The 22,525-nt window shown below is 40.2% G+C and overlaps 1 protein-coding gene across 1 annotated transcript; it reads right to left on the bottom strand.

Annotated features, from left to right (window-relative positions):
• Positions 1-1,859: 1,859 nt before the first annotated feature.
• cnn3a (calponin 3, acidic a) lies at positions 1,860-22,380 on the bottom strand. Its single transcript, XM_071900171.2, has 7 exons — positions 22,148-22,380; positions 7,167-7,288; positions 6,830-6,896; positions 6,400-6,537; positions 5,321-5,437; positions 4,369-4,515; positions 1,860-3,971 (listed from the first exon to the last, which is right to left on the bottom strand). Exons 1-7 carry the CDS (start codon positions 22,202-22,204, stop codon positions 3,630-3,632), a joined length of 990 nt encoding a protein of 329 aa, XP_071756272.1. The 5' UTR covers positions 22,205-22,380; the 3' UTR covers positions 1,860-3,629.
• Between the last annotated feature and the right edge of the window lie 145 nt (positions 22,381-22,525).

Raw genomic sequence — 22,525 nt, 5'->3', positions numbered from 1 at the left:
ATGAATGCCATTGCATTCTCATGAATCCTATTGGCTGCTCATTCTCTGTCCTCAACATTATGAAATCCCCTGGTGCTGAACTGAACCCACAGTACAGACACAAGCTTGTTTGATCAACTCATCACACTGCGCTCACAATGAGAGATGACTAAGCTCAACCACCGGCGCCCACGGTGGCGCACTCACGATACCATCAGTAAAAACCTCTTAATGGGAATTTAAATGGTTACAATTCCAGTAGACAGCCAAAAAGCTTAACAACATGAAATATACAAAGCAGTTAAAGCACTAAAGCACAGCACCACACAAAACACTGATACATGAAGATCTCAAGAGAGAAAGTTTGTTCAGTCTCCTCCAGGTTTAGTTTACCATCGTGCTAATGTGGTGAGAAATACAAGATGCAAGGCTACATAAAGTCAGTAAACCATTTTGCAGCTTTTAACATTCCTTCCTGATTGAGACCTTGAACGAATTAGCGTTGCTCCGTAGCCCATGTCCGACACAAATGGGCTCCTCAGAACTGGTTCAGTCATCCATCTCAGTAAACCAAGTGCTACTTTTATCTACACAACTCCCCCTCCTCTCACTGACCATTTGGGAAAGGGACAGAAGAGAGATTAACTTGTGTGGCTCAGTGTGTTTGGTACAATGGTGTTCAACAGTCCAGCTTGAGTGGCCATATTTTAAGCGCCATTCACTGTTTGTAGAAAGATGAGAGATTTAAAGAGGGGACAGACAAAAGGAGAGGACAAAAGGTTGATGTCCCCTGCTTAGACAAGGCAGGGGTGGGATTACTGTTACAGTAGGAACATTGTGTACCATGGATACATCACTTCACTTTTTAATCCAAACCGTAGATATCAGCTAGTTTTTTTCTTTTAAATCGCCTGTGCTCAAATCTAATGAAATTATGGAATTAGACTTTTCTAATGCTGTGTTCCTTTTAAAATCAAAGTCTGAGTGGCCCAGCTTGGAAAAACCCTGCAAGATTTTCTTCGCCCAATGTAAAATACTGTTCCCCAACCAACAACTAATGCTATGCCAGTATTTGGCAATGTTAGCATCCAATGTTAGCAACTGTATGTACAACTACATTTCAAATTTGTGTTTAACCATTCACCACAGGTATTTTGATGGATATAAGGTCAAGTGATGCTGAAAAAAAAAGTATATTTTGAGGATTGTAAGCATGTTAAAAGTAATGCTGTGTAGTGTTTACAGTGTATGCCGCCATGTTGATGTGACATCAGATAGCTGCATCACAGAAACCTCGGGGTTGAGAAATCTTGTCTGAGTTTCCTACTTGGAATTCTGGATTAAAGGGCCGTTCCATTTCATTTTCCCAAGCATTTTACACTTTACATTACGTTATCATTTCTAAGCCGCATGAACAGCTGGCTACGGAGCCCCTCTGGGGTCACATGGTAGAAAAAAAACTCGATGTGTAAATCCGTGCGAACGGATTTGTAAACTGTGCGAACGGATTTCAAAACCGTGCCCTTGGATTCACAATCCGTGTGAACGGATTTGTAAACTGCGAATGGAAATCCGTTTGCACAGTTTACAAATCCGTTCGCACGGATTGTGAATCCGAGAGCACAGATTTACACATCAAGTTTTTTTTTTCTACCATGTGACCCCAGAGGGGCTCCGTAGATGACAAATGATGTATATAGAGAAACTTGAAGCATTTTTTTTTCTGCTGTAATGTTCGTTTTGCCAAGTGTTTCTACTTTCAAGCCTGGTTTTGCACTCTGTGAGCTTGTGTACATTCCCAGAAAATTGTAGGACATCAGTTAAGTCTCCCTTAAAAAAAGTAATTTTGAGACTGGACTTCAAAACACAAGATTTACAGGCACTGTATGAACAATTTAATACAAAGTCAGATCTTCATGACATTGCAGTTTCTCATCATGAAAACATTTGCATGCCAAATAATGGATTAAAAACACTTGCTGGTAGGATCTTTTCATTCTGATCAACTTGCTGCTCTGTCAAAAGCCTAGTGACATGCTGTTGAGGCTTTTTCAGAGTACTGAACCTGATTTAGTATTGTTTCCTAATGTCCTCTTCTCAGTTCAGTGAAAAAGCTTTTCCTTTTCTGGGTTTGACTGAGTTATATTGGCAAAATAACAGCAAAGAACACTCACTGAATCACAGAAAACAGCTGCGGCATGTTGTAAAATGTTCACTTTGGACTTCATGCCAGTTTGGACCGTTTGAATGTAATACGTTTAAATTGTGTACGAATTTAACATTATCCATACAAAGTTCTTATGTTTACAGAAGTTTAACTTAAAGTTTGTAGGAACTATATAAGACATGAAAGATAAAACACTGTGCTGACTTCACGTCATATCGGATTTACCATGAACACAAACTTCTGACTAGGACAAGCCATTCATATCAGCCTCCTAACGGTAATCACAAGTAGGACGTGGGATTTTTTGCGGGCTCTAATATCTCCCACTTATCATAAATTGTCAATTGTCAACACAAGCAGTCAACATAGCAGGGAATCCACCGGTCGGAAATCCAAAGTAATAAAAATCAAAATGAGTTATATTCACCCTAATGCAATCAATTTTGCTTACTAAAAGCGAGCAGTTAGTTGATTTTACGTTCATAAATAAAACCGATTTTGGACGTGGGCGTTCCAACAAGTTTAACACGTGAACGCTTCCTAGTTGTAGCAATGAGATGTCATCCTGTTCTTCCGTTTCCCCCGATATGACGTGAACGCAGCATTACTGTGAACTGATTTTTAACAATACTGTATGGAGATGTTTTGAGAACCAAGGAAATTTAAGGCTTTATTCATAACATACATATTTTCTTAGAAAGAACCATGTGACTGTGGACTGGTTTACAATGAGAGGCATGGCAATAAATACAGTTTGGGAATACAAGGGGAACAATATGAAAATATAACATGTGATGGCACAAATAAGACTAGCCCAATGTGATGAAAGCAAAATAGAGTAAACTCCGGTTTGGTCATGTGCTCTATTGGAACTGCCATCACAAAGTACACACTCTTCATTCCAAGGAAAAAGCTAACTGTTCCAGTGATTAAATGTAATGAAAAACAGATGCGACAGTCACTGGGTCATCCAAACTTTTCACCCTATTTGATTCTAGCGATACACATATCAAAAACTATGATTGGTCTTATGAATGTAAGAACAGAAGGGGGGAATAAGCACATTAAAGCAGTCCACAAATGGTGAGGACTGGCACAGGGGAATTCGTTTTATATGGATACATTTCAGTCCAGGAGTAGAAAAGTTGGATTGTAACTTAGCTGTTGCTACAACGCTGGTCAACAAAGTTATTGCTACTTCAGTGTCCCATAATTAATAAGACATAAAAAAAAAAAAAAACACAAACAAAAACAGTAGGTTTAAAAAGGAATGTTCTTAAGCTTAAAAAAAAGCAGATCTTCAACACTGTATCTCATAATTCTATGCTTATGACTACAACCATTGCTGCTCAAATGAAAGAGTCGGGGACAATAAGAAGACTAGTGAGGATAGCAAAAGACTTGCTCTGTTTTGTTGTCGATAAAATACACTTGTTAATACTGCTCCGACTAGCGGTTGTGTAGGAGGTGGAAGGAGAGGCCACTAATAGTCAATGCCTTGGTCGTTGTAATGGGCGCTGTAGTCGTCGTGGTAACTTCCTTGGTACTCGTCTTCCTGGAACTCGGCCTGATAGTCACTGTCGCTGATCTCCGAGCCGTTGGTGCCGGTGCCCTGGCTACCGTTGGCGTGGATGACCGGCTCCGTCGGGGGGGCGCAGTACTTGGGGTCGTAGACCTGCCGGCCCAGCCCGTACACGCTCATGCCCCTCTGGGACGCTACCTTGTTGGTGCCCATCTGGAGGGAGATGGTGGAGTTGTCCAGCGGCTGCACCGCCACCTTCTGGTCAAAGATATCTCTGCGGGTACCTGGGGCTGACATGCCCGCCTGAGGGGAAACGCAAGAGCACCTTTAGAAATATTTCACAGAAAATCAAAAGTAATATTCACGTACTCCCCTTGTATTCTGTTAAAATTGGACAAATCCTTGTTGTAGACATAAATACTTTTAAAACAATGTCACACCCACACTGAAAAGTACGGAAGAATATTAATGCCACATGAAAAATGTATTTGAGTTCTGAGTTTAAAGTCAGAATTCTGAGATTAAAGTAGAATTCTGAGAATAAAGTCAGAATTCTGAGTTTAAAGTCGTAATTCTGAGATTAAAGTCAGAATTCTGCCATTTTGCCTTTGAGTAGCACGTCATGACTGTCTCAGTACTCTGATACTGTTCAGGTTCACAATGAGAAGAGGAGCCCTTTAAAAGGCGAGCTGGCTTTAACCTGGCTGGCTCCTTTGTTGGTTCCCATCTGAAGGCTGATGGTGGTCTGGTCATAAGGTTTGTCTGTCTGTGTCTTTGGGTCATAAAGATGTCTTCTGGTTCCATAAGCAGTCATTCCAGCCTGACTCGCACACTTGTTTGTTCCCATCTGAAGAAAACAGAGCGACAGTAGAATCTTACCTTTTCCAAACATATTTGAATCAAAGTTGTTTGAACTATTTAAATGACTAGAAAACATTTAAAATCAAGGCTGAAATGTAATTAAAAAAACTCGCAAGCAAAAACATAAATTTTCCAATTCGGGTTTGAAGTCCTGGCAAATGTAGACAGTGGAATATACTTCAGAATCACTGGCATAACACTGGGTCGAGTGCCATGAAAGTCACAGACAGAGAATATTTGGTGACACTGATTGCTTGATCAAATAATAAGCCCCAAAAAGACAAGTGTAGTTTTGGTGTTTCTTGCTGGAATAGTTAAATATCCTTGCGTAGCTACTGTTACTGAAAATGGAAACCACAGTGTCAGTGAGTGAGCCTAGGCAGTTTGTGCATTACAGTAGGACACCAGCCTATTATTATGCAAGGTCATTCATTCTATGACAATAGCCTGGCTCTAGAGAACCCAGCCCAGTGCTGTTCAAGTTACCTCTACCCTAAAAGAATTTAATTAATCTGGGTTCCAATGGAGAATATTAGTTTAGTTTAGTTTTTTAGTTTCCCATGATGGTCTAAATGCTGTTCAGAAGCTTTTATACTCTGACAAGAATACAATTCTGGAGGAAACACAGCATATTTGGATTTTTTGGCATGAAAACCATCAAATTTAAAGCTTTTGGACATCAGCACCAAATATCGGCTATCAGTCCCTTCAGTGTAAAAATATTGGTATCTGTGTCGGCCTTCAAAAGCCCATATCTGTCAAACCCTAGTGATGCTCAATAGTGTGGTTACCTGTAGTCCAATGACACACTGACCGGCCTTGATCTTCTCGTCGTCAAAATGTCGTGCTTGTTTGTCTGCGTATTTCACACCAATATCAATCTTTGTGTCCATACCTTTGGTCTTTGCCTAAGAAATCAGAGGAAGGTTGGTCACAGTGTTGAATTGACAAAAAAAAAAAAAAAAAAGTGCTCCTGAGTAGCTATGTTCGGAAGGGTTCACTTGTTCACTCACTCACTAGTTCCTATGAAGTGTTTGTCATATAGTGATCTATATGGGCAACGACTGAACAAAGTTTCGGACACTACATTAAACAGAATTGCTTCAAAAAAAAATTCTGGATATTCGTGTGACACCCGGATGCACCCAGCATCTCATAAACAAACAGCACTCATGACAGTGGGTTGAAATGTACTCACGTAGTATTGAACATTAAATTACAAATAAATCGTTGAAATTTTAATCATGTGCAAGTGTGGTTTTGTCAACTACGGTGCTGTCTCCCAATGGCAGCAAGCTGTTTTGGTTTGGCAAACAATACGCTCGTGAGCTAACGTTAGCTAGCTCATAAGCTAGCGAATAGCACAAGCTTTCATATTACCTCCTGTATTGATAGCTAAAGTAGTTAGCTAGCTGACCTGCAACGATGATTCCTTTAGCTGTTGTGCTGCTCTTGGCTCAAGTTATGCTTATCAGACAATGGAGGCGAACCTAAATTTGAATGAGGGATCTAAGACGTCTTTTGTTGATTCGCCAATGCTGTCAACCGGTAAATAGACCAGCTTTTATTAACTAACATGTTAGCTAGCTTAAAGGTAAACCCTATTAGCTTTCTATTTGCTGTCTTAACTCTTCTTCTTCGGTAAGACATGAATTGCATTGTGGTATACAGGAGAAATTGTAGGGTACATCGTCGTTCATTACAGTTTGCAGTGCATTGTGGGTATTTTATAGTTAACTATATAGTAAGTCAAATTTGAGAATTCAGACACTAGTACAAGATGACGGACACACTATATAGTTCACCATTTCTGTAATAGGGAACCGTTTCGAACAGAGCTAGCGACTTTCTGTACTTTCTGTTCACTTACCATGCTGGCCAGTGCTAGCAGTGTGGTCTGGACTTGAGTCATGTTCCCATTTTCAAACAGGTCATTGGCCTCAAAGATGTCATTGGGCTTTAGGCCATAGGCCAAGATAGCTTTGATGAAATTCCCAAGGTTTTCCAGCTGCAGAGAGCAACAAAAAAAAGAGGAGTGAGGGGGGGGTTGGGGTGGGGCTTCCAACAACACCATGAGGAAGCAATAACAGCCCAAGAAAGGCTGTTACTGAGAGCAGTGAAAGCTTCATGAATGAGTCCACTTCTTCTCAGAGCTCGACTTGCTGCGACAGGTCTTAAATGAGTTGAATACCCCCTTTATGATGTTCACTTCTTTGCTGCTTTCTTTAAAAAGGAGTTTGTATTATCAGCAAAGGGTGTGAACGCTTTCTAGACTGTTTCACTTTAAGAACAAGTCCTACCTTGTGCCAGTTCAGCTGTGAAAGGTTGATTTTCTTTACTGAACCAGGCTGCAGTTTGTTTATCAGTCTGAGGGATAGAAAGAGGAAAATCACACAATTAGAAACAATGTAATCATTTGAGGATATGGTGGATTTTACACTGTAATAGATATATCTAAATAATAGCAACCCAGTACAAATTCTTGCCATCACAGAGACTAGGACTGTTATTGATTTCTCCTCTGTCAGCATTCCCTGTAGGATTAACTGCAGAGCTCACACACCTCTGCAATGTCAACTCCTACCACGGTCAGCATACGCAGTCTCCTGAGACACACACACAAACACACACACTTACTCGCACAGGATGACTCCATCTTTTAAGCCTTTCTGGAAGTTCTCCCCAATAGACATTCCTGTCACCTCCTCAATCCAGTAGCGGAGCTCTTCTTCCTTTTGCTGGTCATATTTCTGAGCGATCTAAAAAACAAAGCACCACATTAAGTTTTCATTCTATTTTGAACAAAGTCTAGAAATGTAAAAGAAAATTGAAACTTGATGACTTTTGCATCAACCCCTGAGTGTCTTAGTGGTAGTGTTTTGCATCACTGTCACAACGACAAATAATGCAAACTGAATAATGGAACTGGAATAAACTTGTGCAGTGGGAAAGATAGCTTGCACAAGATGTGTTCATCAGGAGCCAAATTCAGGTCAGCCAGTTGATCAGTTAGTCACTCTCACCTCGTATGAGTGATGCTCATTCACCCAGTGTTACTGTCTCTCTATGCTTTGCAACTGCAGTGACTAAAGAAAAATTGCAAAATGGGTGTGTCATTTATTAAGTTTGGTCAATGCTAATGAAACATTTTGGCCAACAGGCTACTATGATACTGACAGCTAACCTGCCAGAGTGTAGCAATATAGTAGAGTGGATCTTTTATTCTTGACAATACATTAGTGAATGATGTGGTTGTCCTGATTATTCCAGGACTGTAGTAACTTCAACTACAGCACCATGCTGCACACCAAGCTAGGCGCCGTGGGACTGGACAGCATCTGGACTTGTCTGTGTATTTTTTCGCCTACGAAGATGTGAGGCAGTCCTCTGTTTTGGTTGAGGCCCCTCCTCTGTGCCATAAGTCAATCCTGCACAATTTGCGGGAAATCATACCCAGGGACGGACAGAATAAACACATAGAAACCAACATTATCCTTGAAGTTTGGATTCGTCACTTCCTGTGTGGAGACGATTTCCCACCAGTGACCATATCAAAACCAGAATTTAATTTGGGCAAACGGGGTGAATCTACAGTGTCTCAGTTTGTGAGGATGGGACACTCTTCTCTGCTACAGCCTCACTTTGTGATTTATGCTGGTAAGATGGCTGGATTTTTACATAAAAATTTTGCCTAGTGCAGCTTTAAGTTGGTCTGTTCACAAATTTTGCCTATAACGCACTGCCTACCCACGACGTCACATCTCTGCTTTAGCTCTCATATAACCCAGGATCTTTTTGGCTAGGTATAGCACAGTTTTAGACCAAGCAGTAAATACATTATTACATATTTACAATGCATAAACAGCTATAAATATGCACCAGAGAAGTCCATATCTACAAGACAATGCTTTTTGTCATATACCCCAGAACACATAGACATCTTACTAATGTTTCACCTTTACACCCCATGTAGCCTGAATTTAGCCTTGAAGTCCATAACCATTTAGGTGTCTTTTAAATGGCTAATCGATGTGAAATTGCTCAGTGGGCGGCTGCTCATTTTCACAGTTTAACATCTAACAACTTTCACTTTATTCTCTGTCAAAACATGTGAAACAATGCAATTCAGACTAGTTCCTCTCACAAAAGAAAAACTGCTGCCAAAAAATGTGTCTGAGACTTTAGGGCTTTGAAGGCTGTTGCACTAGACGTTTAGCTCTGGGTTCATGTGATACGGATTGGCCAAATGCTCCAAAAAAAAACAACAAACAACTGAAAAAGGTCAGGCCTTTGGTGAGTCATGATAGCAGAAGACATGGCCGCAGCGTGAGAAAAAGAGTTCAACAAAATTCTTTCTGAGGATATATCTCACATCTTCACACCACAAAGGCCATGTTTTAAGCAAAGTCACCTTTTAGTAGTCCATTGCCAACAAGATTATGTATTTCAGATGCTTACAATAATTTAGCCTATTGCAATAAAAAAAATACAAAACACAAAAAAAGCTGCCAGGAAATTACTGTTAAAATCAAATAACTGAATGGCAGGCCACTATTTCACTCCAATTTGGACTGCTGGATATTAAGTTAAGTCAACTTCATTAACAATAACAAAATTAAACAACAAAATTAAATATCCCCTCTGTTATCATCAATCTGTGATGTTCAATGCGTTCCAGGAGTTATTTAGTGATGAAGTGTTCTAATTTACTTTTTTGGAGTACCCACTTTCCCTCAACCTGCCTCGTCTACTTCTACCTCAGTTAGTGATTTCCTACATTTCCCAGAATGCCCTTTGACAACCCCCAGAGAAGAGGTGTGATCTTGTTGCTTTCAATCAAAGGTGGCCATATGGGCATATCAATATAGCCAACGATTCATGGTCTAGTCGTACTTCTGAGCCCTGTTTGAATCTTACCATTTCTTTCATTGGTGACTGGAAGACGGAAAACTAGAATTTATTAAAATATGTCTGAAAACCTACTTCGGCCAATCCTAATCTTCTTTGTTTAGTGTTTAGTCTTTGCTCTTGTTGGCATATTCTTCAAAGGCTGCAAATGGAGTACTTTACTGTTATAAATTGGGTTGTACTTTTCAATAACTTGCCACAGAGTCTTAGAAAAGCAAACTTAAAAATGTTATATTTTGTCCTACGCTTTAATTCCACTTGTTTAGTCTGGAAATTAGTTTTGTTTTGTCTGCGAGATCGTGGAGCAGAACATACTCTGTTGGGCAGTTCTGGCAACACTGCAAAGCCTCCCAGAAATCTTGTAGTATTCCGAGTACAGTTGTGGAATATTAATGTCAAAAAAATATTTACGGCAGGGCATTTCATAACAAGGTTCAACCACTTTGACAAAACCACTGAAACCTTAATTTTCATCTGTTTTGACGGGAACCATCCTTTGTTAGGTAACACTACCTACCAACATTTACCTCTTGCCAGTATTAACTTTTCATATGAACTGCTTCTCTCAAATGATCTGGCTGGCAGTGTCCGATGGCACCTTCAAGTGCTCCTCATGAGCTCCTACATCTGAGTTGAAATCGTAAATATAACTTGTTGCACATTCAAGTGCTTTTGGTCAGAAATAATAGCAAAGAGAACCCTGTAACAAAGGTCTTTTTTGTGTGGCAGTTTTATTTTAGTAATCAAGTGGCACAGAGCGACTTTGTGCTGCAGCAGCAGAATGAAGAGAAAATATGCACCATGTAATTGATGTTTCAATTCATTCATATAAAACACAATTGTGTGACAAGTACAAGGTGTAACGAAGAGTGAAAACAGCAACATACAACTACTACTATTACTAATCATTAGGGGTATAATAATGAATTGCGACCAACAGAGAGCAAATATATAACGCACCTATAACACATATATATATATATATATATATCACCTATAAATCACAAGTAGGGCTGTACCGAATAGTTCGAAGCTTCGAAGCTTCATTCATAACGTTGACATTTGAATTTTAAATCAACATTCGAATGCTGCGCAGCTTTTTTTTTGCACGTCTATTCATTCTGTTTAAACCAATGATGTATACCGTATTTCTGCACAGTTCCAGATAAAGATTAGGCTACACTAATATTATAGTATTATACTATTATAGTAAATTACTTAAGTAAGTAGTTACAAAAAAAAAAAAGATCATATGTATCTGCATTCGCTTGGCGCTCAGCGCTCCTACCAGACCATTTCAACAAGCTGATATTCCTGGCCCACAACCTGAAAAGAGTTAGCAAGTCCTAGACCACTGGGAACAGTAGCCTCTCTTTTGGTAAGCTAAGCTATGGTAAGCTAGGCTACAGTAGTTTTGTTTGTGACATTGTTTATTGTTACCTAGGTTACAGCCCCCGTCCTGTGCACCATGAGTGAGTGTCGGTCACACCGAACTTCTAGTCACCGGACTGTTCAGACTTTAATTTGAAATGTTCTGATTTTGTGTCAAAGTCAAGGATCTTTGGCTATTCCTATATATCTTCTGGCTGAAATTCCACTTTTCCTGATGTTTCCACATGTTCTCTTTGTTTTGTTGGGTGCGTATGCCGTAAATCTACATATGGGTACCTGACTATTAAGACAGACTTGAAAAATTGTGAATATATCTTTTGTTTTAACATATTTGGTTTAAGTCAGCTTGCAAAAGTCATTTTCATTGTTTATTGCCATTTCTGTTGTAGCATAATGTTGCTATAAGCCTAAGGGCGCGATTATTATTTCATCATTATGAATCACTTTATTCAAATTGAGGATTTTGTTCGAGGATTATTATTATTTTTTTTTTTATGATGACGTCATAAAATATGACGGCAGACATTCGAAGCTTCATTCGAAAACCTCAATAGAAGCTTCGAATGTAAAAAAATGACATTCGGTACAGCCCTAATCACAAGTGTGGACTGTTTGCACTGTACTGAATTACATCATGTCACACCACATAGTATAGCATCGAGACAGGGCTGAATCAAATTTAATTGTTCTTTCTGCTTAAAATGCATCTCAGGTGCATTCAGTTGATTCCAGATCAAGAAGCATATCAAATCATCTCCGGAGACATACACAACCCTACTAATCATACAGAATGCCAAACAATAACAATAAAATAGCCTATATGGCCAGTTTTTTTTACACAGCTTCCATGCACCCCACCACCTAAATGTAACATCTTGGCACGTCAGGCATAATAGAAACTTCCCACTTTCCCACTGTTAGTACTTGAAGGCAGCATAAGTGAGTTTCTGGCTATTCTCAACGATACACTCGAATGAGATGTTGAATCATGCAATTCAAGCGTGGTAAAAGCAGTGAATGTAAACAGCTATAAAGTTATAAAAAGAAATTATGCGTGGATTGTAGCTACAATAATATATCAGGATGTCCACAATTGGTCACCTCACCAATCTATACTCTGAGCTAGGGATGTAAACAATTATCCGGGTACTTTAAAACATGGATTATGCAAATTAATAGTGCATATAAACACACCCACACACACACCAGAAAAAAAAGAGTAATCGAATACCCTTAGGTTAGAGAAACGGTTAGTAAATTAGTCATTATTTGCATCCCTACTCTGAGCTTTGATGCGATGGCCCAAATATTGGTTTCCTTAACCTATTTGACCCAAACACCTTTTCCCTAAATAGATCATATTAGTCCAGATGTACTGCAAGGATCAGTAGGACATACAGGATGTTGCACATCCATTTCCCACTGCTGTAGACAGCAAAGACTCTCAAAGGTGCTTCCACACTGTGAGCAACACTATCAGCAAGTCACTGGAAGTCCATTCATTTCCTGTAGAGCTGAGCGATCAGGGAAACTCTAGTAGTTTTTTCTGTTTATTTTCGATCAATGCTACCTAAATAGCGCTTGCTAGCTAGCCATATTAACTCGTCAAACCAATTCAACATTATGAAATGCAATACCAGAGCAGAGAAAAACATGATTTGCTAGTTCAAATCTTTGTAGCTGCAGACCGCTACATAGATGCAATCGCTGTTTAATGGGGCATTAGGAGCCATGCTATAGTTTGCCCTCTCGACACTATCCTCAACTGTACAACAGCGTTTAGTTTCACTACAGACATTTGGAGTTCAGATTTACGGCTGGCTCTTGTTATTCCGTGCACTCTCTCTCAAGTATGTTCACGTGAACACACTCCAACTGAAGACTTCACATTTATAGACGGACTCAAAACCTCACCTGCTGGTTCCCTGGAACATTTCCCATGCCCTATGGGTCTTTTCCTTTATTGTTTCACTGAGAAAAACAAGGCAACAGTAAACTTGTCCACCCCCACAAATAATGTAGTACCCCTCTGGGCCAAGCGGTAACGAATATGCCACCTTGTTTTTAGGGATGTACCGATCAATCCGCCATCAATCATTATTGGCTGACAGCTGTTCTAAACAGGTCATCTGTGATCAGACAAGCTCCGTTTAAACTGCCTGATCACAAACCACTGAATGCATCACAGAAAAAATAAAAAAACATGATTTCCACATGGTTAGGTAGCAAAGTCATGCTGTTGTTAGTACAAAGTCCTAATGTATAATTTCAATCAGAGATCAGCCAATCAAATTGTTGCAAAATTGGTAATCAGAATTGACCCCAAAAAACCTGATCGGTGCATCCTTTTTTTTTTACCCGTAACGGTAGCGCCCCCCCCCCCCCCTTGGGCCAATCAGTGTCATTTTGTAATCAGTCCTCAAGAACCATCAAAGTCTGTTCTGCGGTGTCTGAGATATCACACGATGGAATGCAGGTAAGATGAATTCATCAAGAAAACCTCAACCACACAACGCCACAGAGCTTCTTCAGCACTTCTCTGGCATTTGAAACAATCCAGTTCATCTTACTGTAGTGTACACCCCACTCCCATTAGATCATTGGCCATTGTGAGCAGCACTCTAGCGTTGGCTGAGGCAACATGAACACAGTGTTTTAACAAGCTATCCCACAGACAACTCTGCTCATCCACGGCAAGACAAAGCAAGCTCTATGGTTTACAGTCAGAGGAGGATGACCGCAAGAGAGAAAACATCTGGCGTTCATCTCACCACAGTCCACTCTGGTTTCCTGGGGGCAGGCTTGCGCTGAGAGAATCTGATCCCATTTATTACAAATATGACTCTCCTACACAATTTTCAGAGTGAAAATGCCATGTACTATTTATCCAAGTCTTGTTCAGTCTTGAAAATCTGTTGATCGTGTTAGCGCTTGATTAGTGTAATTTTTGGTGGTGTGGCTCACCATGCAAAACCCTATAGGCTAAACATAGATATTAGTTGCTTATCATATTACTTTGCCATGTGATAAAGAACGGATGCATGCAATCAAACAGTGTGTCCAGTACTGTGACGTCAAACACAGTTCCTTCAGTGGAATTCAAGGTCAAAAACTAGACCCGTTCTCACATTATGAACAGACAAAGGATGAAATCTTCAAATGCCCCCCCGCTCCCCTTCTTGATAAAAGGCAAAGAGGATGTTGTGTTCCGAACTATGACTCAATGGGACGTTGGGGTTAAAGGTTAGAGCCGAATCTCTCTGTCCAGCAGTGTCATTTAGGAATTAATCGGAGGCATTTTGTGTCACTGAAGTTTGAAGCCTTCGCCGAGAACACAGAGAAACCACAGAGAGAGGGCAGAGAGCTGGGATGATTAGAGAGAAGGGATTTTTCTCTCCTCACTTCCCCCAGCAGTTATTTTCTAGGAGGCCTGCCAAGAACTCTCAGTCAGAAAAAAAAAAACAGGCATTGGAAAAAAGCATCCAGTTCTCATCTTGATGGAGTCATTAAAATGAGCTTCTGAGGGAAAAATCTGGAAGGTTACGATTAAACCCCACTGGAGCTGAACCCCAGACAAACGCCCTCCCCATTTCATTTCTGTACCCAAAAGCATTTCCTGATGACAGTGCAAAACGACAAGCATTTGGAAAACAGTTCAATGAAGCCAGTGCTGCTGTCCTGTTAAAAACCAATGCACTAAGACAAAGAATGCACAATCTACATGGGAGAATCACCTCTGATGGTAGTTATATGGTCTAAAACTTGGCTAAACCAGTCAGTCAGTTTCAAGTTGTCCAACCTAGGTTTTTCCCTTCAGTATTATCACCTCCAGTTAGCTGAAACCTTCAATGTGATAACAAAAACATCGGACCACGTTGCCAATCACCTTCATGCTGATTAACCATTTGCTGAAACATACACATGACCGGGTACTGAACCAAGGCTGAACAAACACGCCAGCTGGTATTCATTAATATATAACTATCTCTTCACTTGGGAAACGCTCAACAGACCACATAATGTGGTGAGAGTGGCCATGCCATCAATTGAGAGTTTCAACAAAACGGAGAATAACTGCAGCAAACACGACCGTCAGGAGAACCAGGCCAAAGTCTAATTGAAGACATGAAGAGAAAATGAACCCAGTGACAGTGTCTGTTTTGAAAGATTGCATGATTGCATATAAGCTTAGCCTAGAATTCATTAAAACTTAACAGTTTAATTACGGATATTGGCCCAACAGACTGCTATTCCGTACATATAAGCACAAAAGATGGCAGCAATGGCCTTGTCAAAAGAGCCACAGTGGAAGAATAAGTCAAGGCTGATAAATGCGTGTTATCTTGCTGGAGGCTACAAGAACAGCTGAACAATAGTTTCAGGAAGGGAATCTTTCCTGTTCGTCTAAAATTGGAAGCATCTGGTTAACTTAACAACAGGAAGGACTCGGGAATCACAGGGCAGTACTCAAACCAATACCAATTTACCAGAACTCTGTAGTGTCAGCACATTGCATGGGAACATGCCATGCATCGCAATGCAGAATGCACTCCCTTTCAGTGGGAGTGGGATTATAAATACAGAGGGTAGGACATACCAATAGCTAGTGTGGCAACAACAGAAAAAATCATCAGTCTGCCAGTTCAAACTCCCTGGGAACCCAAATAGAGCCTCAGTCATGCAGGCCTCTGGCTCGTCTCCAGGACAAATCCCCCCCCCCCCCCCCCCCCCCCCCCCCACCCCCCCGGTCTAAAACCCCATGACTCTGAACCTAGAGGAGATGGCAACCGGTACAAACTGGCCAAGTCAAAACCAGTGCATAATCCTGCTTCATTTACACAGTTGGAACAAATGCTGAAATCGTTCCTCACAAGAACAAAACAAGAGCAGAAATCTAAGGTGAACACTGTCCTTCGGGCTAGGCTGTAAATAAGCCAAAGATGGAAAACATTGCACTAGAAAATACACAACTTTGTCTGAAACTGCCAAATTAAAATGGTGGTTTATGTAATAACTGGTGTTATCTGGAGAAACCACAAAACCCAAAATGACATCCTCTTCAAATCCAGGCGATAGCTAGTGTTTGAAACCTCTTCCTCTGGGTCATTGGCACTTGGCTAGCAGAAACAAATGTGAATGCCCTCCTTTGTCTGGCTGCTAATGCTATCATTGTCAATTATAATGATACAAATTGCTTGAGAAACTCTAATCTCCGCTGGTAAAAACAGCTGTGATTTAGGATGGGATCCCTGAGTACATTTCACTGTGGTAGCATTTCAGGTGTAAAACATTTCCTGTATAAAAAAACTGGTTGGAGGACCAGAGGTTTGTGTCCACTAGACAGGGGAGCCTCTATATATCTTCCATTCATAGCCTCCGTGTTTTCATACCTTTTTATCCCTTCGCTAAATTTAATCCATGTCCACACCTCTAACCCTGCGTTCACACTGCAAGCAAAACAACAAGGCACCAGAAATCCATCCAAAAGACCATCAACCAAGTTGCTTGCAGTGGGAACGTACGGTTAGTTTCAAAGGGACCAGTCTGGATTAAGCACATAGGGTCAAGATAGACAGCAGACCTCTATTTTCCAGCCTTCTTGTTGTACTTCAGTCAGTTGAGATGGAGATGTTTGGCTTCAACACTCTGCAGACACAAACACAATCAGTCTCTGTTTGCTTGATACAACAGTGAGACGCCCACCCAAAGGCAAACTGAACCTGAAAGGGGCCGAGAACAAACGAGACCAAAGACGCTTCAGGATGACGCCCTTTAAGAAGCTGATTAATGCATTGAGTCAGTATTATGTACCGTGATTGGTATAATGCTGCTTAAAATAAATGGACTATTTTCACACAATTACATTTCCATATCTTGTTCCTGTTACATTTTCCAAATATTAACAGGTGAATATTGGTGTGGGGTGAAGCTCTGAGAATCACTATGTTAGTACAAAACGATTGTGAACATTGAAATTTACAAATTAGTGATAAACCTCCATTATGAACAGAAAACTATAAACTATATAATTAAAGAAAAGGGCTCCAGGTTATGCAACTAGTGTTGAAAATTAATTCAGTATAATTTTGATAACCAATTAATCATTTTACTCATTTATCAAGTAAAAATACCAAACATTCTCGTTACAGCTTAACAAATGCTAACATTTGCTTACTTTTCTCTGTTTCGTATCATTATAAAATGAATACTTTGGGGTAAACTCCTTACATCAAAATATCACTTTGGGCTCTGGTAACTTGTGATGGCCACTTGTCAGTATTTTTGACATTTTGTAGACTAAATGATTAATCAAAAAAAAATAATCGATAGATTAATCAATAATGAAAATAGTCATTAGTTGCCGCCCTATATGTAACCGGTTTATAAAAGTAGTGGACTTCTGGCAAGGTTGGCCTCCGAAGGTTGAGATCTCAAATTCCCCTTCTTTCACCATCTCTGCAAGAAAAGATATAGCCTATTTGATTCACTTCTAGGAAATCTCGAGAGAAAAATTAGTAAGCTGAAATGGCAACATTACGCACCAATTTGTAATCTTGTTCCATCAACCTTGCTGAACAATTTGTTTACACAGAAAGCACCATATTTAGTGCTTGCTTCTGCTTTTAACAACAAGAGACAAACTGGCAGAACTAGATGAACAAGTCATCCCAGAGTTCATGACCCCTGTATTCCCATGAAAGCATGTGGGCTTAGCAGACATGCGGAAACACAGGAGGGAGGGAGCTCTCTCGTTGCCAATCAGTCAAACATTTAGCAAACACTTAAACCTAACTCAAGTGTGACCCCTTGAAAAGGCTGGTGGGGTGACTTCAAGTGCTTGATTACCAGGAACGGCCAAGGATTAAGGTTTCACTTTTCCTGTGGACACAGAATGGCCAGCTGGTTTGTTAAAAATGTGAGTTCATTCGGGATCATCACAAGGATCTGGAGCTGGAGATGAATTTGGGGAGGTTTTAAGCATTGCTCAAACGATTAGTCGATTCTCTTATTATTTTGATAATCGATTAAACGTTTTAGTCATTTATCAAGTAAAAATACCAAACATTTGCTGGTTACAGCTTCACAAATGCCAAGATTTGCTGCTTTTCTCTGTTTCATATCATTATAACAATATAAAAATACTATAAAAGGTTTTTTTGGCTGCTGGTCACACCAAGTAAGAATTTTTAAGACATCACTTTTGGCCTCTGGTAACTTGTGACGGGCATTTCTCATTATTTTTTTACATTTTATAAATGATTAATCAAAAAAATAATCGATAATGAAAAGAACCGTTAGTTGCAGCCCTAGATTTAAGTCTATGAATGGCAGAGCAACAGAGTTAGAGCTACAAACATTTAGACTTGGACCAAAAAAAACACTGTAGTCCCTTAAAAATGTTCCTGATTGACAGTTGCTGGTTATCCTCTGAGGTTAACAAGAAGATACATTGGAAATCAAGCTGCTTTCCATTTCCTCTGTCAAAAACTCTTGGATATGTGTAGCCGGCAGTCCAATAAAAGTCTTGGTGTTGGCAGTCGTAGTGGAAAAAAAAATCTGAGAGGATACAAGCGTTAGGAGCAGAACCAATATTTTAATTTTCATTCTTCTCGACTCTGCTTCGGCAGGCCTTTCTGACCTAGTTGAAGTGTGTATTACCTCACCTAGGCGTTTTTCATACCCTGATGTGAGGAAAAAGTGCAGAAGCGAGTAGAGTAAACAGAAGCACACTTAAAGACTTTGCCTGAAAAAACATCAGGCATTTGAGACCTGAAGCCCCGGCAATTGCCAACGACAAGAGTCCAATGACGAGAGATAGCCAAGCAAAAAAAAAAAACCAAGCAGAAACAATGAAATGATGTGAGGGACAGCTCACACGAAACAGATTTCAGAGGCCCTACATTTCCTTGCAGAGATGATTACCTTTTGTCTATAGTCACTCAAAACTCAAAAAACTCAAAAAACTCAAAAAGCATTTTATAGAGAGAGAAAGCCATGACTGACTTGTAACTCGAACTGAGAGCGCACAGTCAAAAGGGAAATGGAGTCTGCTAAAGCAGTGGTTCTCAACGTGGGGTCCGGGGACCACCAGGGGTCCTTGAGGGCATTCCAGGGGGTCCCCAGCAAATTGATGAATTGTTAAACTTCATTATTTTGTCATTTTAGAATGACTATTTTGATCATAGTTTCACTGTTATCTCTCTACCTACAGTACAGATAGTCATGAAATTCTGGACAAAATCATATCTGACAATAAAAATATTCTCAGATTTGGGTCTGAGAGACAAAATCTCATCAAATGGGGGACCGTGGCCCTAATTTGGACTAAATTAGGGGTCCTTGATATGAAAAAGGTTGAGAACCACTGTGCTAAAGGAATGGCGGACGGGGTCCTCATCAAGGGGTTTTGCAGAGGAATTTCAGGCATGTGATGTATGCAGCTTGGAGAAGAGCGATCACACCTTCAGCAATGCAACCCAGATGGGCCTCTGCCTCTCATTCTTTTGTTCATCTGCGATCTCTGACAGTGGCGGTTTCCTCTAATAAACTGGGCCTCTATGACAGGAGTTGGGGAGGAACAAAGAGATTTCACTTTTAAAGCTGCCACTAGGCAACTTTGCATATTGGTGGCTCCAAATAGCAGCAAGAGGTAACAATTTGAAAGATTTGAACTTCAAAACCAGAAATCCTGTAAGGTGACGTCAGTGATCTGCCACAGCCCCAGCCGGTCTGTGATGCTTTAAACCAAAGGATACCAAAGGGACGGTGAAATAGACATAAAATTTGACAAAATATGACAAAAATAATGCACTTTCAATGGCTTAAGATCTTTCTTCCCACAAGACTTTGAGCGCAAATTGTTTTGTTTACACAGGAAGTGAGCGAGTTAGCCAGACAGTTTTCACTTCACTAATAATGAAGATTGATATTTTGGTTTCATAAGTTATGAAGACCTCTCTTTGCCTTCCTCTGGATGGAACTTTTTAGGAGTTTGGCCCATTGGTCAACTTACCCAATATGTGAAGATTGGCACCAGAATCAACTCTTCGAATCTGGTAGATAGTTCTGTCTGGTGCGCATGCTAACGCTTTAGCATACAGTATGTTAAGTAATTGTAGGCGACTAGCATAGTGAGAATATGAGAACTTGTAGCAGCTCTAAGGCTGGATAGTTAGTCAATTTTAATGAAATGCATCGAAACCTGCCATGCTTGCTAGAGGTTTTTGCTGTTGATTTGTAATGGACTTCACTAATGATGGAGATTGAGATTTTGTTTTAGTTTGTTTAAGTTATGAATCTACAGGCCATAGAACAAAAAACAATGCCAACTTTGGAATACTAAACGGTGTATCTTCATACTATGAATAATGCTAGTCGCCTACGTTTACTGAACATACCTTATGCTAAAGTGTTAGCAGGCACACCGGACAGAGCCATCTACCAGAGACACAGAGATCCTCTCGTCACATATTGGGTAAGCAGAACGATGGGCAAAACTCCCAAAAAGTTGGTGTAGTCCTTTAAGTTTTGATTTGTCATTTCCTGTGTTGAGAAGATTTCTACACTAGAATCTAATTTGGGCTGATAGGGTAAATCTACTGCATTCCAGTTAGAGGGGTAGGGAGGCTCTTCTCTGCTGCAGCCCCACTTTGTGATTTAGGCTGAAATGTGTGGATTTTTACGTCAAAATCTTGCCTTGTACAGGTTTAAAAGGCAGACATGTTGGTTTTCAGGCTCAAATGCAACAGTCTGAAGTTCTCTTCAAATGTTTTGACAGTCTTATTGTGCAAAATAACACACTGGCTTCTCTGGGCAGAACTTTTGTCAATGCCATGTAATGGTAGGCTGAAAATGCACTCCTTTAAAAACAAAAGTGATGCATTCGGAAGCATAAAGTAAGAAGGATGAACTTGCTGGAGGTAATCCCTGCTCCTGGCCTGCGCACTGTTTCCAATGATGTCATGATTTAGACATTTCCTACGAATGGAGACAACTGCAACAGTCTGCAAGACGGTCTATAACATCTGTTCTCATTCTGAGTTCTTCTACAAATTGAACTAGGGCATTTTTCCAGTACTCTTGTTCTTTTGTACTGTAGCACATTCACAACGAACTTTTTCCTAATGAAAACGGAGCGCTATTAAAAGCAACATTTCGGTGTGGTTATAAAGCAGTGCTCGAAACCAACTTTCCACAATAGCCAAATACAGACACCAGATTGAATGAATCTATGGGTACTGTGAATATCCATATCCCATCTGAATGAAGAGCCAGCCATACAGCCCCCCAGCTGGCGCCCAACTCCTTCCTACAGGAACAATGAGACGAACTTGGTTTTCATCATATTCCAGTTTCTTTACGATGCAAACAACATTACAAAATGAGGATATAACCCAAAATTAGCCCATTTTGTAGCTGCAACTTCTTGGCCTATATCTGCGTTTAAAAATGGGCCCGTATGGTCAAATGCACGAACAAAAAGAGACTTGAGGAAAGCTGCATTGCCCATCATTAAAAGGAAAAACAAGGGAAGACTACGGTGAAATGAATGCACTGAATCTCTGATCAAAATAGTTTGGGAAAAATGAGTATAATGCTTTCACATAAACAATATAGCTTAACATAACCAGCACGACGATGACAAAACCTGGGATACACGTTTATTAGCCCCGATACGTGTCGTTCTCTCTTGTAAGAAGATATCACGCCAAACCCCCTTCAAAAAGCAGTCAATTTACTGCGTACTTGCTTATTGGCGAACGTACATGCCTGGTATTACATGACACAAGACTTTTCTCGTGTTGCTAGGAGCTAGTCTTCAGTTCGGTACAAATCCAATCCACCAAGCAGCATTTATTCAGATAAAATCTCAACTTTTAACGTTACAATTGGTTCATATTGCTGTGCTACCAACCGCCGTGATGTAACGTTACGTTATTTTGCTGAAAGATAATTGTAGGAATAGCAAGCGAATCAGTTGTAAAAGTTGAGTTTTCATTGAAACAAGTGTTTTTCGAGGATTATTTTATGCCGAACTGAAACTGGGTCTGAAATCCTACTTTATGGGGTATTCATTTTATGGGGTAAGCAACATTAACATTAAACTGCCAGATTTTTGAATGGACTTCAGCGTGTAGTTTTCCCCATAGCAGAAAGAACGAGACTACTGGGGCTAAATTACATGTTTGTGAATTATTGGTTTAGGTTTAAACGCGACACCTAAACATTTCCCAAAATTTACACGGCTAAAAACTTCAAGTTGTTTTTCCTCCTCTAAAACACAAAAGTAAGGAGAGGACTTGGCTAACGTTACTTACTTTGCTTCTCACTTCTGCTGATAATCCGTAGGCTGGTCCTTTATTGAAATGAGTCATTTTTGTTTTGCGTGTAACCCCAAATTAATATCCTCAGCTACGATGTAGCAAAGAGACTCCTGTGTACAACTCGGTATCAAACAACCAGCGGCTGCTTCAGGCTCCTTTAACACAAAGTCCAGGGAGGAAATTAATCCGCGCTGCTTTGCAGTAAAAGTAGACTGAACACTGAACAGGCAACAAGACTCCACAAACTGCCAGACCCCCCAAACCTAACTCAGTTTGCAAAAAATGTCGTAAAATGATTGACGGAGCCACAGGAACCAATAAGAACAGCCGCTTTGCTATGGGTTACCCCTCTCCTGGTGGTGCGTTCAGGTA

Source organism: Centroberyx gerrardi, chromosome 22 (genome assembly GCF_048128805.1).
Source record: "Centroberyx gerrardi isolate f3 chromosome 22, fCenGer3.hap1.cur.20231027, whole genome shotgun sequence".
Lineage (NCBI taxonomy): Eukaryota > Metazoa > Chordata > Actinopteri > Beryciformes > Berycidae > Centroberyx > Centroberyx gerrardi.
Note: the sequence above shows the minus strand (reverse complement) of the source record. Positions and strands in the feature narration are given on the sequence as shown.

Excerpts from the sequence above, each read along its gene's own strand:
- cnn3a (XM_071900171.2), bottom strand. The coding sequence starts at position 22,204 with ATGACTCATTTCAATAAAGGACCAGCCTACGGATTATCAGCAGAAGTG. Across the intron at positions 4,516-5,320 it reads AGTGTGTCATTGGACTACAG|ATGGGAACAAACAAGTGTGC; the intron begins GTAACCACACTA and ends TGTTTTCTTCAG. Across the intron at positions 3,972-4,368 it reads CCAACAAAGGAGCCAGCCAG|GCGGGCATGTCAGCCCCAGG; the intron begins GTTAAAGCCAGC and ends GTTTCCCCTCAG.